The sequence below is a fragment of the Aptenodytes forsteri genome, unplaced genomic scaffold (genome assembly GCF_000699145.1).
Source record: "Aptenodytes forsteri isolate BGI_AS27 unplaced genomic scaffold, ASM69914v1 Scaffold2, whole genome shotgun sequence".
Classification (NCBI taxonomy): Eukaryota; Metazoa; Chordata; class Aves; order Sphenisciformes; family Spheniscidae; genus Aptenodytes; species Aptenodytes forsteri.
Window position 1 is genome coordinate 7,240,072 of NW_008795695.1, and position 17,610 is coordinate 7,257,681.

Consider the following 17,610-nt stretch of genomic DNA (forward strand, 5'->3'; position numbering starts at 1 on the left):
TAGTGTAAGCACTACTTAGCAACAGCTAAAACATCGGTGTGTTATCAACATTATTCTCATCCTAAATCCAAAACACAGCACTGTACCAGCTACTAGGAAGGAAATTAACTCTATCACAGCCGAGACCAGGACACGGGTGCAGGGACCATACTTATCAGAATGGAGCACTGCGTTGCAGTGCCAGAAACATGCCCTCTCACTGCTGATTTACTAGTGCAGGTGCATCCTGATACATATATTAATATATTATTGTCACTATATTAGTAATTAATATATAAACAATATGTTAATGTTGCTATAATATTAGTATTACTTTGGACCATTCCCTTCTGAATAGGTAAAAGAACCCAAAACATCATAAGTAGTTGTATGGTCTACATCGATAACCAGTCATTGACTTCACTCTATAGTCTCAGCTGGTGTATGGTTAATGAAGCATCTCTGAACATCAAGAAGAGATCAATAATTAGTCTTAAAAGCCATTTGTCTGCAAGCCAATGTTTCTATTTAGTTGCATAGATATTATTAAAAATGTATTGGCTGCAAATTGTAATCTGTTCTTAGACAATCTATTTAAAATTGCCAGGTCTGTCTTTCAGACTGGCTATCTTGTGTGGTCCTTCACACAGACTTTAGCTCTGCCTATCTGTTCTGTGGAGGAAACATTTTAGCAGGTTTCTGACAGACCCATACATCCTTCATGATGGTGGCGTTAGTGTATGGCGCAAAGCAGAGCAGAGATAGCTCAGCTGATCGAGAAAGGCTGCCATCATACTTATTTCTTGCACTTCATTCACCTCTGAAAATCATTGACTTGCCTCTAATGTCAGCACTTACAGTTCACAGATCAGAATACTGCAAACCCTTCTTACTGGATAAAGTTTCCCAGTATAAATAGAGAAAGAATTTGCAACAGCAACAAACTCTCTGCTGTGGCCCCCTGCATACGAGCACCTCTTGAGGAACACCCTGGCTGTTGCTGGTTTTGTCTTCTATAAAGCAACCTGAAACTGTGGTCATAGGAGAGAGCATAAAACCTGAGACAAACACAAGGTAGATCTATAGAAGGTAGATCCTTGTATAGATTTTCCATTACTTATGAAAGTGCTTGGCCTCTTCCTTCATGGTACCAGTAACCCTCTGCAGTTGAGTATAATTTTCAAAAGCACCTATGTGGCTTGGGAGTACACATTCAGTTATCACAAAAGACTTAGCACTTAGGAGCCAAATCCAATTGACTCCAGATCTATCCATCCCGAGCTTAAATCTTATTTATGTGGTTATTTAAGCACATGCAGATGTGAGTGGGTGCATGATTAGACTTTTTTAATGTCTGTGTACCTTTCTGTCAGGGAAAGCAACGGTAATTTAAATGTCAACGTGATTTTAACAATTTGAGACAATTTAGAAAACTTACTTCAGCTGCTCTTCATTCCTGAATCAGAGCCCACGTACTTGTATATATACGTTTGCACCAAAAGCTAAATCTGCTCCAACACACATCCATTGTTGTTTCTACTCACGTTTGTGCATCTCAGCCTAAAGGCAGTGCTTGAGCCTTTACATTGCTTTCACTGCATCACAGGGAAACTGTGAGGCCTTTTTTTAGTACTATGCAGAAGAGAAGTCATTTGTAGGTCCTAATGACAAGTATAGGAAGTCTCTGCTGAGCTCAAGAGGTTTGCATCTATCCATACTTGATATGGACCTGCTAGGAGTACAGGGTATTGAATTAATTAGATACTTCTCTAGATTTGGTGACCTCATGTTACATGTAATGTAGCTGATAAGCAGTTAATGACAAACAGCAGCTTTGGACTGAGACAGATGTATTCTGAACTATCGCTTTTCTCTGAACAGTCTATCAAATCAGCTGACAGATTTTCGGAGCTTTGCTTCAAAGGGAACACAGGAAAACAAAATTTCTTTAGCACAAAGGCTGTTCTCCATATAGGAAATAGAGTATATTTCTCTGGTATTGGTGATATCTGCGTGGCCTCGGAGCACTTGTAGGATCCTGAGCCTCAGCTCAACATTTAGCATGACTGCCTCCTCTTGGAACTAGTTTTCTGAAACAGTTTAATAATGTAAATTAGGTGCCATTTTCAGTACAGAGGAGGAAGAAGAGCAATGGCATCATGGTGTCATCCCTGCTAGATAAAGCCTTTACAGTAGAGTTGTCCTCTGGTCTGGTTAAGTCTTGCTTACCCTAGGCAATGGAACAGCTTTAGCACGAGGCAAAGTGAACTGAAAAGCCCACACACGATGGGTTATGGGAAACATACATTCAAGTCCCCGTTCTGATTCAGATAAAGAGAAGATTTGAATCTGGGTAAAGATTTGAACTATTGAGTACAAGAAACTCTTTTAACGTGTACCATAGCTGATAAGACAGCCCTACTTCAGTCCCAAGACTTATACCTAATTATATGTGTAACTTGCACCTTTCATTTCAAAACGTCTCTTGCCTTTGTTAAAAATGACCAGAAACAAAAAGCTATGCTTAGAACAACTCATCTTGCTCGATGCAGTTTGGGGGAGAGGGAGGATTTGTCAAAGAATGTGAAATTTCCATATAAGATCACTATAAAACATTTTTCCTGTTTTTTATCACTTTCACCATCGAACTGAAATACGGTATTTTTACACGTCTCTGGTCTTGCTCTCTGACTTGTCATCAGGGCCATGCATTCCTTCCGTTTCCCACTTCAAAGAACAGTGCGTAAAATCTTGTCTCCAGGCATTTCAGGATATTTTGCCTTCAGGAAAAGTTTCTTCTGCAAAGCTAGCTCCTGCCATAGGTAGCGGAGTTCATTGAAGCACAGGGAATTATTTCCATTACAAGATCTCTGGATCATTGCAGGAAAATAAAAAACTTCAAGCAGTGTCCTGCTTCTGCAGGTGTTCAAACGACTGGCACGGTTAAGACTGTACAGAATTTACAGAAAGTAACTTCCCTGTTTTACTAAGATTATCAAAAACTTCACAAGAAAACTGAAACTTTTTTGGGTGCAGTTTTGTAGCAGATGGTTCTGCTTAGAGGAATCTATTGTGCCCAGCACCAAAGCAGGAAACCGTAGCAGTTTGTTCCTGTGTGAGTTGTTGCCTTTTCTGACATACTACCTCTTTTATATTTGTACTAACATGTGCATGAGGAAAGACAAAATTTATTGGCCAAAAGAAGTTAAAGAGTTGTGCCAGAACAGGTTACCATAGAGAGTACAAGGAAGATTCAGGTCAACAAACACTTCTCAAATCATAAACTACTCTTGTTTAAACATGAAAAGTTCTTGAAGGAAGGCTTGGTAGTGGGTTGCCTCTAGCTGCAACTTGCAAGCTGGAACACTAAAATGTCCTTCCCAGAAGTTGCACCTGGATGTGCATTGGCTGGTCAGATGTGCATTCCCTTGAGCCCTAATGACGAGCAGAGCCCTGAATTGCATATCTTCATTGCTGGAAGGTAGGGTCCTTTCCAGCACAGCCCTCTCTTTTACCTGTTCCCACTTTTGGGAGGTTGAGAGGGGAGGTGGAGAATTCAGGCACTCTCATCACAGCTTGCACCATGGCATGCCATACCCTCGGGCTGGGTTTTGTCCTAATCCCCTCTTCCCAGTGAAATGGCATTCAGCTAAGAAGAAGGGGTGTTAGCAAGGCAAGAAAGAGAGATTTTCAAAATCCTGTTCCTTCCAGCCCAGCAAGGCGTCATGATTTTGTTATGTAACAGTATTTTGTGATACTGCGATTCCTTTTTGTTCTTTTTTCTTTTTTTTTTTTGGTATCAGTGTTGTGGACAATTCAAAGGACCTACATCTCTTATTCACTAACAGTGATTGAAAAGCTTTTGGTTTCTTTCTCTTACTAAGAGATGTATATTCCTCCTAGCGTGAGCCAGGCCTTTGTATAAGTCTCTTGAGAGCAGATGTAAATGAAGTAAAGGTACAAACAGCTATAGGCAGATCTGGAAATGCTTGCACACTGAACTTATTAGGTTCATGCTAGCTATAGACTTCTAGGTGCCATGAAGTGCAAACCATGTAAGTTGGCCAAAATTTAGGAAATGCCGGGTATTGAAGCACAGACATTTCAAGGAGCACTTAGAAACAGAATTAACAGAAATTAACAGAAACACTGAGCCCAGTCCTCTGCTGGGGGAAGAAGCAAGAGCTTGTAGCTCAGAGCTGCTACAGAGAAGGTGACTAAGTCCTTTCTAAACTGCAAGCATCACTGGTTCAAGGCCTGGGTATGCCCTTCTATTCCTGAGCATCATCTGCTTAGCATATATTTACTAGCTAACTATGGGGCTGATTTCAAACACAAGCCCCATGGGCAGACATGCAAGTGGCAGGCTCCTGAACGGAAGAAACTTGAGGCTGCAGAGCAGTTATTTTACTAACGCAGCATAGGACCTCTTACAGGGACACCATGAAAGAGCCAATGTGCTCCAGCTGTGAAGGCAGAGGGATGGTGTGAGCAGGGTAGGTGCAGAGGCACTGTTCCGTAGCAGGACCAGGGCTCAAGGATGTGGGGTAGGTTGACATCTCCCTTTGCAGCTTCTGCCGCTAGTGCCTTGCCACTTTGGTTGTGGAAGACAAGTCAACTGAATTTTATGGGTGCAAAAGTAAGGATAAAATTGTTCAATTTTGCTTCCACCACAGAAATCCTTAAGTCAACTCTCTATGTGCAGGCATCAGATATGAAAAGTTCCTTGTCCATGTCAGCCTGAGCAAGCTGGGAAGCTTAGTAGGTGTTTTGGGCCCCAAAAGGTGCCAGTAGGAACCATTGCACCCCTTGGCCCCAAGAAATCTTGTCAAGACAAAGCTCCCCAAAAAGAAAAGGCGTTCAAAGCATTGGCAGGATGGGAAGCGGTTGTTTGAAGGGAAGAAGAGAGCAGCCACCATTTTTAGAGTCCAGTTAACTTTCTGCCGAGATGGACAGGGAAGGTCACATGTGGCTGACCAGCTGTTTGAAGTTGCTTGAAGCACGCTCAGACGCACATCACTTCATCCATTAATGTTTTCTTTACTAGCAATTCAGGGGTTTTCTTGTGTATAGTCTTTTCTAGCTTAGATTTTTGAACTGTTTGGAAAAGTACACTTGGCACTCGAGTCTAAAATAAGCCAAGGAACTCCTGCCTGTGTACATGCAGACCCAAATGGTGCAAAACAAAGCAACGAGCATTTGAGCAGAGGGAGTCTGGTTCCTGCTGCCGCCAGCGAGTGGGGAGCTCCACTTGTCTCTTGCCCTCGGTGTTCGTGCTGGCAGATGGATCCTCCACTCTCTGCATATGCATGTGCAAGAAGGAGAGAAAGACTGGAGGGGGGGTTGTGCAAAATACCTACAGACTGAATTCTGAACTCAGAGCCGCTTGTAAATAAAACCAAGCAATGGGCTAATCTCATGCAGGCTACAAGGGCCTCACAACAGGCACCACAGCGAGAGGGGGAGAGAGGGTGCAGCTTTTCAGAAAGCCTTGGTGCTGTATTCACTTCTCAGGAGCGGCCAGTGCCGGCAGTAAGTAGTATTTTTAGCATATCATACTGCCTTGTTTGCTGACAATACTTGGACCTGGAATATAAAGGTATCAGCAACACTTTTCGTAAGTGCTGTTGATCACATTGTGTGTTTTTGCTAGAATCAGTGGTTCAAATGGCCCTTTTCTGATGCATAGGCAGGACCCTGTGTGCCATGCTCTTGCATAAATTACCATATTATTATGGTAACTTTCTTTAGGAGTCTGCAGCCTTAGCTTGCTCCGAACTCCATAGTTTCCCCTTGTCAATTCTTATCCCCAGAGCTGATACTTGGGCTCCACAAAGCACAAGCCATCCCGATTTGGTAGTGTGAAATCTTTGCTTTCAGTTGATTTTAAAAGCAAGCTCCTTATTCTTTTGCGGGTAGGCACAGCCCAGAAAGCATAAAGCAGCATAATCCAGCAGTTCGGGATGAAAGCAAGAAGCAGCTGGGCTCCAGTACTGGAGTGACAAATTGTGGAGGGGTTTCTTTTTTGGGTGCCCTGGTCCTGCACCAGCAGGTTACGTTTTACGTCATGCGGATCTACATTTGAGAGATAGCCCCTACCCACCGTGTCTTGAGGCTCGCCCTGTGCGCAGTGATGTGAGAGAAGACAGCAGTTAGCAACATTTGGAGAGGGTGTGACAGGACGCTGTTGCCGGAGCTTGGCACAAGACGCTCAGGCCAGCTCTGGCTGCTCCATCACCTGCAGGTCTTGTGTGGCAGGGTGGAAAGAAAGGGAGGGAAAGCTCTTACTGTCTGAATTGAGAGAAGCTTTAAGAAACCAGAAGACAAATTGCTTCTCATTAAAGCCTGCATGATTTATGGCATGTCATTTGCATGCCAAAACTTTCCTAAACAAAGCTAATTAGGGAGCTGAAAGAGCCTTTCCTCCAGAAACAAGGCTGTCTACTCTAACTGTTAAATAGCTGCAGTCAGATTTGATAGTTCATTACTGAATTAAGAACCTCTGCTTGACACCTGTATCTCCATGCCATCTATGTAAGTGTCTGTTTCAAAAGATCCACCGGCAGTCTTGGTGTGTAGCAGGCAACTGTGGGATAAAGGCGTGAAGAATGGAGTGTTTTCCCAGCCACACATTGCTGCCTTTTCCACCGCTGCTGGTGGATGCCACCAGCCTTCTAGCATGCCGGGAACGTGCCTTTCAAGAGGCAGTTTATTTTAAACGTATGGTACCAGTTTAGCAAGCCCCATAAACATATGTGTAGCTCAAACATTACTTAGATATTCAGAAAGAAGACACATTGCATATTTATGTTCATCTCCTGATTTGTGATTTCTTCGGGACCGTTCAGTGGGACTATTCACTCATTTACTCAAAATGCAGCACTGACTGAATCCTCTCCTCGTTCAGACACTGCAGTAAGGTGTTTGACCAGAAGGAAGATAATTTATTCCCAGCGCAAGTTCTGCCTTGCTGCAGCTGGATTGCTATTAGACCCCAAGCAAGTTTGATTGAAACTAGCTTGAACGTCCCTTTGGCACACACTGATTCCTCTGACTTCGGTGCAGATACACTTCTGTAATGTCTGCTTGTGGGACATTGCACAGACAAAGATGCAGCCGTTGAAAAAGTGGCCTGGTACCGAGTACACAGAATTCCTCCGAGCTGAACTCATTGCTCAGCTGCCGGGAGAGCTAGTGGGGAGATAGCAAGGACGCACGTAAACCAGAGAGAAAAAAACTGAACGTTTTTTGACTGAATCACTAAAAGCCTAAGTCTTGTTAGACCACAGGAAGCTGTTAAAGAGGGGTTTTTTGTTATAGGTCTTTCCAGTTAACTTCTGTGCTGTCTTGCAAAAGCAAGCCAGCCTTGGTTTGCATTTACTCACCTGTGACACCAGGCAAGCCTTGGGAAGTTCTCCAAAAACTGGCCTGCCAAGAACCTGCAGGCATATGGCAACTGGCTCCTCAGGTAGAAGAGCCAAATCCAACATGAATATAGACGATAAGGAGCTATTAACTCCCACAGAAACATGAGCAAACATCTACCAAAGGCAAAATGAAACATGTACTCACTGTATCACTGAATTTGTAGAAAACCATCAGCACAACAGCCTCCTGTTTTTTAAGACACTGTGAGCAGCTCGTAGGGCAGGAAATTCTGTAGAAAACATAATTCAGTTTGCCAGATTGCTGTTGTGCTTCCAATCCATTCATTTATGAATCATCTGATAATTCCTCCTGATATTCTTCAGTTGTTTTCGTACTTGCCAAAATAAGCTACTTGGCTGCCTAAAATGTCCACCCAAATACATCCTTGCTCATCTAAAATTGTCAGGGAGGGAGACTAAAACGGATGAGTTACTTAATCAGAACTATCCGATGTTTTAGTTCAGCCTTCCCTGCCTGCCCAGCAGCCTCCCAGGACACATGGGCATTAGGTTTTTAGGTCTCTGAAAAAACAAAGAAAGAGTTGCTCTCCTAAAAATCCATCTCCAAAGGTAACCCACGAGCCCTTTGCTAAACAAATCAGCCCAGTATCTCCCGCTGGCTCCGCTCAAGTACATGACTTATGTAGTGCTGGCGTCAGGGGATTAACTCTAAAAATCACAAATCTGCCCCATTTTCACATGTTAAAGGTGAATCTTCTTTGTCAAGAACTCCAGTCTCAAACCTGCCTTTTCTTTCCAAACAAGACTGATTTGGGGAACCTTTGGAGCGTCTTTGCGAGCACTATTTCTCCTTCCTCTGAAGAGGCACAAATGAGCTTCAGCAGTTGGAAGGTGACAAGGTGCCATCCTTATCTGAGTTTTGCTGTAGGAAGAAGGACTGGTTTAATGCCCAGAAAAATATGTTTTCAGACCTCTAGAGTGTCCCTACCTCAGAATACTATAGTGAGAAATACCTGTCATCCACAGAAAGTCACAAAATGCATGAGGTAACGCTGACTGGAAGCAGACAGCTTCAGAAAAGTATTACTTAACTCCAGACTTGTTGTTTCTGTTTAGAAACCAAAACAAAGGGGTGTTTTTGCTTTGTGGCTTGGAGTTTAGCACACGTGGATACCAGGGATTTCTAGAGACATCTAGAAACATCTAGAGACATTCTTTCTTTTTTTAAAGCAGATCTTTTAAAGTTTGTCTGACACACACTTTCCCACTCAAATAATTTCAGCTTCAGTGTAAAATCCTGCTAATCAAGTTTTATTATTTTATAAGTTGTGGCAGAAGGCGTAAGACTTGAATAAAGAAATCCCAACTCCAAGCATAGATGTTAGCAAGGCAGGTTTTCACACACGGCACATGCTTCTTGCCCACAGGGAGAGGTTCAGCAATCTGGACTCTCTTCATCTGCACAAAGTCAGGGGTAGTTTAGGCTGCTTTGAAAATGATGTGGGTTACCTCATGTAATGAGGGCATGAAGGCAGCGCAGTGCAGATGCCGTTGAGGTTGCTTTAGGCATGCAAACTTGGCTTGTGGTGGCAGCCTTACTAGAACAGCCTGGAATTTGGTATGGGAGGAAGAAGCCAAATGTTTCCCTGGTTAAATATTGAGCCCGTTTTGACCTTTTCACCACAGCAGAATGGCTCCTACCAGTGACAGGCATAATAAATCAAAAGGTACCTTTAATGCACCGAACTTCACTGTAGCCCTAGCTGTTGTGACACGCAAAAATTGATCTCACCTGACTTGAACTGAAATTAGGCATTCCGTCAAATCATCTCAATAACCCAGGGACCAAGAGAAAGACCTGCAAACAGCATTGCATCTCCCTTTATTTGCACACTCATCTTGAAATGGAATAGATGGAGAGCTATTTGAATGTGCTTATTTTTTCCAAGTGATCGTGAAGGGAACATAGAGGTCTTATACTGGGCACCTCATTTGGAGGTTGACATGAATCTTACCGCAACCAAAGCATGCACCTGGAAGTCAGCATGAGGTAGTTAGCTTGCTGCAAGTTCACATTCTCATTGCAGCTGCCTTCCTTGCGTTGACGAATCTGAACATTTAATTCTGAAATCCTGCTTAGGCAAACATATGCCTGAAATCAATAGCAGATTTGTATCTCTAGTCGTGCGTGTAGCAGCTGTCATTGCTGATAACACCAGTGTTGTATATTTATGGCATGTATTTTTCTTTCAGACTGTTTGTCTTACACGGCGCTAGAAGTTTTATCAAAAAGGTGTTATGGGAAACAGAGATGCAAAATCATTGTCACTAGCCGGGATTTTGGAAGTCCGTGCCTACCTGGAGTGACAAAATACCTTAACGTCAGCTATGCATGTGGTAAGAGCAAATGCATGATCATTTTAAAGCTGTCATTCTGCTTGCAAAGCAAACCAGTGCCAAATGGTGCACGTGTATGGAGGCAGAAACACACACACACAGAGGCTTCCTAAATCTCCCCTTCTTTTAACATAGGAAGTTTGTGGCATAGCCATACAAAAACAAGCAAATATGTGAACAATCCCATGGGCAGAGCTGCACCTGATGTAAACTCAGGCATTAGGCGTTTTTTCCTATAAAAATGCAATTGACAATAAAATATAAAGTATGTTTTTTAATATTTTGAGAAATACTATCAAAACAAGAGTCTGTTCTGCAGAATTCACCTGCAGCAGAGCTAGGAGAAATAACCTGGCATTGCCTGCCATCAGTGCAGGTAAAGCAGTCCAGCATAATTGAAGCACTGTGTACAAGGCCAGTCCTGAAATTTGATTCACATGAGCACACCTACAGCCTTCAGCCTTGCAGAGGGATTTCCTTTCTCATGGGCAAAGCCTCACTACAAATAAAGATCTGAGGTTATACATCCCTTGCAGGACTGAAGCCTACTTCAGCTCATCCTCAGACAAGTGGAAACAGTTTTCCATATTCTTTACCATAGACTGATACATTTACATCAGGGGAAAGCAGAATTCCCTATAATTCTTTTCTCAAAAGCAAAGGCTGTGGGACAGCAAAGTGTAATATCAATAAAGGTGAGAGAGAAGTGGTTGCAGAACTTAAATGTAGTGCCTTATTTTGGTATTGCACATTTCTAGGAATGGCTGCGCATTTCTTAAACCTCGAACGGATTTCCTCAGGCTCTGCTTTCTGCTGCTGGCTAGCTGTGGGGTGGAAGTGTGAGGGTCAGGGGTGATTGTCTCTCACAGGCCTCTGCTTCAACCAGAGGATGCGTAAAAGCTTTTTCACCAAGTTACCACTGCTTACTGTGCACCGCTTGGAAAGCTGCCAGCCCTGCTCCTTGCTGGCTCTTTTCAAGAGAGCCTGGGCTGTAGGGAGTCACAGCAGTAGCTCCACGGGGACGTATCACAGAGCCCTTTCGCTGCATCTCCAGTGAGCAGTGGTCAAAGGGCACAGGTTATCTGAGACGTGCTTTTGGGAACAGCAGTGTAGGATTGATTACCAGATCACCGTGCACCTGAAGATCAGAGGAAAGTGAGCCCCGGCTGCTTCCTTGCTGGCATGAGACATTTTCTTTTTCAGTCTCCCCGTGAGTTAGTTGTCAGGTGAGAGGCGTTGCAGTAATTCAGCTTTATATTTTTGAAGAGAGCTGGAGATCTGCCTTTGCACTAATACGTTATATTATTGTGCAGTTGCCTTCATGCTGTAGTAACTTTATGAACGAGTTAATGGAATACTCTTTAATTAGAGTAAGGATAATTATAACAGATTGTTCTTTCTTGCGTATCTGTGTACTAGAAAACCAGCGTATGTTTGTTTGCAGTGAGGTTATGCATTCTGTTATTTGGTGGAAGTGGTTTTGCAAAAACATGTGGGTAATAAATAGCGTTCTTGTGTGTTGCTGGCACATTTTGAAGACTTTTTCTTCTGCCAAATCCTACTGAGCTGTGCAATCTGAAGCATTAGCCAATGATTTGCAGGTTTGATTATTTTACAGATCATCTAGTGAACATGGGCGTATTCCAGAATGACATTTTACATTCTTTCCCCTCACTAGAAGATCCCTGCTAACCTGATGCTTCCCAAGATAAGGTAAATAGGCCTCCCCCTGAAGTGACAGGAGCACAACAGAGCAGACCACGTTCTCTGAGGGCTGTGCCACACTTAAAGTATTTCCACCATGGTCAGGACTGTGAAAAAATCATACTCCCCACCTCAGTGGTCAGCAACCGTTTAGGGCTAGTGTGTCTGGCTGCATTTTTATTTTTGCAGTTAATTCCTGCTAGTGAAAACTTAGCAGGAGCCAGGAGGTGCTGGTTTCTCACAGTCTCAGGGCCCCCGATGACCTGCTCAGCATCATCTCGTCTCTGCACGAGGCTCTTGCTGAGGCTGGACTTCAGGAGCCTCTCTCAGGAAACACAGCTCCCGATGCCCTGCGTTGTATCTGCACTCCCTGGATGCCATTCAAAATCTGCCTGTGGGCTGCCTTTGGCAGCTTGCGGTAGGTGACTGGCTGCAACCCTACTTGACAACATAGCACTGGCACAAACTGTAGTATAGATGTGATTATCTTGATAAAAATTCCTCGTGCTAGTACCAGTTATTCTGTTCAGCGACCCGATGCAGCCTATCCTAGTTAAAGTCCTCGTGTCTGAAATAAAGCCATAACGAAAATTGACAATGCAAGCAGTCGGGAGCTTTTTTTGTCCATGCCATTTTGAATTAAGCATCCCCCTACGACAAGTATTTGAATGGCATATTAAACAGCTGTTCAAACCCAATGGGAAGACATGGGGAAAGGATTCAGTCCTGTAGCAAGCAAAGCCCTGGGAGGGGAGCAGGAGGAATATCAGCACGGGTGAAGGAGCCCCCGCCTGGGCACCAGGCCGTGCGACAGGAGCTTCAGGTCACACAAAGGCGCTGAGTATGGTGCGTCCTCCCAGGATGTTGTTCATAACACGTGCACATTGTTCATAACAGCCAGGCCTGCAAATTCAGAGTGCAGTCTGAAAACAAACCAACCTGCTCACTGTCCGCCTCGTGCACCAACAAAAACACTCTGCCGCTGGAAAACAGTTCAGGATTACGATGAGGTACAAGCCAAAATAGAAATGAGCTCATTCTCCCCTATCTCTGTTGGCCTTCTATTGCAAACAGGAGCTGAGTCCCAACAAAATTCTTTCATCAGGAAAGAAAACAGCTATGACTTTGAGCCCACACACAAAGAAAAGTTCTGCTCAGAAAGAAGTGCTATTTTTAGTTGTTTTTCAAACGAAAACTATGCTAAGCCCCAAACCTCAGTCTCCTCTGTTCCATTTAACTTTCCTTAACACTATTTATTGGCAAGTGTTTCTATGTGGGATAGAGGTGAGCTTCATACTTGAAATTTCTTCCTTTCCCCCCATCCTTTCACATCAGTCTGAAAATCAATCACTCTGCTTTCACATAGTACAGGGAACAGGTGCCAAGATCTGGGGAGCTGAAGGGCCCATTCATCTAATACAGAATATGTGAACTCTCAATATCTGCATGATGCACCTGCTTTTAGCTCTTTTAATTATTTTAAGAGTGTGAAAACTTAGCAAGGGAAAAAACTAACAAAATGAGAAGGACGCAGCCCGCTCCCACCCAGCGCATCTCTTCCCATCCTGAGCACCTTCCTCCTCGGCAACCATTTGTCTCAGAGGCTGTGCAGAGGATGTCACACAAGACTTCAAACATTTCTCTGAGAATTACAGTGAATTATCTTCATCGAAAAACAGTATCTAGACACAGTTTAGCATCTGGCTGCAGCCCAGCAGTTGGCCAGTTTTGTCTCCTATCAACTGGTTGGCACACCCCTTGTGGGGTAGAAAAAAAAGGGGGCAGAAAACAAGGGGGCAGGTCCCCCCACTGTATGCAGCTGCATTGACGTTCCTGGAGCTCCACGCGGGCACAGGGCCCAGTGTGTGAATCCAGTCACAGGTCCAGAGCTGCCCTTAACTAGCCACTAGCGAGAGACGACAGCATTCATTATCGACAGATAATGTGTTTCGCTGATCTTTAGGTGAAAATTACCGGCTCTCTACCTGCGCATCCCATCCCTCGGGCTCACTCTGCCTGCAGCACTTGCCCTTTTCTCCCTTCCCTGCTCACCCCACCTTCCTTTAAGTCTTCTTCCCAGTTACTTTATTCCCTTTCCCACCTCCTTTTCCTCCCCCCCCAGCGCTAACCCCGTGAGCAGCGTGCTCTTTGCCACCGTCCCATGCCACAGCATCCCAGTGCCGTGGCTCCTGGTGCGCCAGATCTGTGGGTGGTGGTGGAGGGAGGAGGACATGTCGCTGGGCACAGCCCTTGTCCTGGGGCTCCCGCGTATGCAGGGCCCCGCATTTGCCAGCTGTCGGGGTTAGAGTATTACTAGGTTAGTAAAAGTCAAGGCAACGCAGTGGCAGCAGCCCCGGCCGGGCTGGTACGGTGGGGATAAGCAGCACAGCTCTGCCTGGGGTTGCACCACGCACCACCTCTGCAAACGCTCCTGTCCTCCGGGTGTGAGGGAGCATCTCTGGGCCGCCGAGGAAGCTCAGGCTGGCTGCAGCACCGAGGCCAGGCTTGCACACCGGCAGGGCTGGCGCTTGCCCTTGCTGGCTCTGGACGCAGCCGCCCACTCCGATCTTTGAGCAGTGGAGCCACCTGCTCCGATCCCTTCAATACCACCATCGGAAACCCGATTAATAAACCTGGGGTTAGCAGTGGGATTGGTAGTTAACTGGGGATCTGGTTCCTAAAACTAACAGTACACAATTTGTCTTTTCGTCTTTTCAGTTCCTAAATTTATCCTCACAGCTGTCAACCCCCTGGTCACCGATAGCAAGTCTTCCGTCAAACAGAACGATGGTACGTACCGTCAAAAAAAATACGGTTTGCTGCTCTCCTTTGTCTTTGATTGAAATAGGATGTTTTCCCGCTGCAGAGCTCGGTCTAAGGGAGGTGGGACGAGGTAATGGAAACCCTGCTGAAATAGCTGCTCTTCCCCTCGGAGGGCAGCGTGACGGGCTGGGAGCAGGACGGGACCCACACGAGCACGGTCCTGCTGCCACAGGACTGCTGCGAAACGAGTGAGCCGTCCAGACCCACCCCTAACCAGTGTGCTGTCTTCTAACTTCGATTGAACCGTGGGAAGAGTAAAAGTGAAACTGCAGTTGTTTCAGGGTGAAGAGTCTTTTAAGAGTTATGCCAACACCTGTTCTTCTTGAACTCAAATCAAATTAATGATGTGGCTAATGCGTATTCGCTGTCATCAATGACGGGAGTGTACTGCAGTGATTGGGCTGGGAAGTCCGTTTGAGAGCTGTGAAGCTTAATGGAAGTAAATTATTTCAGAAAGCTTAATGGGAATAGGCAAGGGGTTTCACTTGGTAATAGATTCTTTTAAATAATTATGCCATTTTCTAGATACTCAGTATTTTCAATACTTTGTTATTTATACTTTATTTCAATTTTTTTTTAATTTCCCAAACATTGTTTGGTCTAATGTTCTGCAAGTTTCCTACGGCACAGCACTGGCCTGCCTGTGTTTTAGACAGACTTCTTAGTTCAAAAGTTATTGGGTGAGTATCAGCTTAGCAGCTTCATCATCTGTGATATGATTGAATTTGCTTTCCCTCCTTGTGTCACAGGTGTCGACTTTGATCCAAAGGAATCGAGACTGCCAAAGAAAGATGGAAGTATCGTTAGCCACTTCTTGGCTACATTTGCATACATTAGAGGTAGGAAAATGAGGCTGAGATTGTTTGGTTCATTAGATTGTGGCGTTTCGGGAAAAGGGAGGATCACCTCAGAAGGTCACAACTGGTAATCCCACGTTTATAGCAACAGTATTATTACAATATAATCACAGTCTTGTGGATGGGACAATCGCAGCATAATTGATATTTATAGAATATTTTCCATCTTGAAGGATCCAAACTCTTTCAAAAGAGACTGCAGCCCAGATTTTTATTAATGAATATTTTCAGTGGAGACTGTCGGTTGTTCAGTATTTTTGAAAACCTGGTCCTGATCTGGGAGCAGCGCTGGAGACATCCATTTTTGGAAATGTTGGTTTGCATGCATATAAGGATCATCGAGGGGCATTAAAAAAAACCAAACACCAAACCCAGCCATCTCTGGTATGGGGCATGGCAGGTTTTGTGACTTAGCAACACTAAGGCAAATTTTGTTTGGGCAAGTGGATTTGTGATCACCAGATCTCTAACACCACAGGAGAAGTCACAAATTTTGGAAGTGAGCAAAGGCTGGTGTTGAGAAGCGATTCTGGAGCTAAGATTGCTGCTCTTCTAGAAAATGGCAAGAACCACGCAGCTGCCGAGCATCATCCCACAGCCTTTGCAAGGGTCTCCCCCGCCAGCGTGAAGGGCGGCCGCAGCCTGCCAGCACGGCGAGACAGCTGCCCCCAGCAGCTCTCCCCAAACCCTCAGACCCCACCACCCTTGAGACCTCCCAGCGACACCCCAAGCAGCCAGGGTTGGATTTTACAACCATCGAGAAAGGCCGTTTCCACATCTGTCTCACTTGTTGCTATACTGAGAAGTGATCTCAGACTATGTCAAGGAAGAAAAATGCTCCCTACCCAGCCCGGCCTGGAGATGCTGCCGTGGCTCCGGGGAGCCCAGCGTTGCTCTTCCCATGCCCCCTCTTCATGAGGGTAAGGCCTGTTTTGGCAGGATGGCTGGAAAAAAAAAAAGGGTATGCTTCTGGTAGCTGGTTGAGAATGCTAGTAAGCTGCTAATAAAAAGATGGGATAATGTTATTTTATAAAGTTAGTAAGGGGCTGGGATTTTTGCACAGTAATTTGAAGAGTCAGAGACGGCAGCGTTCAGACTGCAAGTGCAGGGTGGTTTCGGTGCATGACAGAAGAAGCCTCCCCACGGCCCCCGTCCCCCCAAGCACCCCCCACCGTTATGGCTACATAATGCGGGGTGCTTCGGAAATGGCAGCTGACATTTTTGTAGCTAGGCTTTGGCAGAGCTTGTAAAGTGTTTAAGCACTGGCTTTCTGATTTCAGATCACCTTGAAAGAGCTGGTCTCCTGTTTGTGTCCAGCGTTGGTGTGGGATTAATCGTCATGCTGTGCACTTTGGTGATCCTCATGTCGTGCTCGAATTACTTCCAGAAATTGCACAGAAAGAAGGATCACTTAGTGCCAGAAAGTGACGGAGCGTACGAGAACAGCGAAAATGAGGAGGAGGAGGAGGAGGAAGATTCCTCCGATTCGGACGTCCAGGATGAGATAGCGGGACTTTACAGGCCTTCTTACTCAGGTTATAATTCAACAGAGGCGGCGGAACTGGCCGAAAGGATAGAGCGCAGGGAGCAGATCATACAAGAAATTTGGATGAACAGTGGTGTGGATATGACACCTCCTAGAAATATGAATATGTTTTATATTAATGAACAATAAATGGCTTATTTTGGATGACGCCCTAGCCCTTTTTTTTTTTAAAAAGAAATGTACCTTCTGTGAAGGAACATTTGTATCAGTGCATATAATTATTTGTAAAGTAAGAAGAAATATATGCAATAAAAGGAGAATTTCAAACCCTTGACTGTCTATAAATCATTCTGTGAAAAACACGTTTACAAGCTTTCATAGTTTTAAGTTATATATGTTATGGGTTACTTTTCACTGTAATTTGGGATCAATTGCCATATGCAGGTTAAGGAATATTAAAAAAGGACAAAAATATTCAAGCAGCATAACATGGAGAAACACCTGCATTAGGCCATGGCACTTGTGACCAGTTAGTGTGTTGCAGCTCATAAATTGCATGAGAATGTGCTCTATTGATGAGAAATGTGAGTAGTATTAATAGAGTGAACAGGACAAAGAAAATTAAACACAGGTTCTTGAAGCTTTTCTGCTCTTTCATTAACCTAACCTTTCCCTAATAAATCCCGTTCCTCTGGTAACAGTGATCCTGATTACAAGGGGGTTAAATTCTGCTCACTTGAGTCCAGCTGATGCAATTACTTAGAAGAGAGACGTGAAAGAAGGTCCCTCTCTGGGCTGGGAGGTCTGGAAACTAAGCTGCAAAGAAGCGCCCGGTATTTCAGTGAAAACTTTCAGGGTTTGAGAATTAGTTTCCTTAGTAACAGTCCTCTTGATGGTAATGTAACGGCACCTGAAGTCAGGCACACTTCGGTGTGCAGAGATGTCACGATACCTCTCGGAGTCTCCAGCTTCGTTT

At 44.5% G+C, this 17,610-nt stretch overlaps 1 protein-coding gene across 1 annotated transcript in view; it reads left to right on the top strand.

Moving 5' to 3' along the window:
• The window catches only part of EVA1C (eva-1 homolog C), a 25,433-nt gene extending 8,495 nt beyond the window's left edge, over nt 1-16,938 (top strand). The window contains exons 4-7 of the mRNA XM_019473054.1: nt 9,621-9,764; nt 14,187-14,258; nt 15,041-15,130; nt 16,429-16,938. Of these exons, the coding sequence (XP_019328599.1) occupies nt 9,621-9,764; nt 14,187-14,258; nt 15,041-15,130; nt 16,429-16,823 (701 nt within the window). The 3' untranslated portion in view covers nt 16,824-16,938. The remainder of the gene's footprint in view (nt 1-9,620; nt 9,765-14,186; nt 14,259-15,040; nt 15,131-16,428) is intronic.
• The last annotated feature ends 672 nt before the right edge of the window (nt 16,939-17,610 follow it).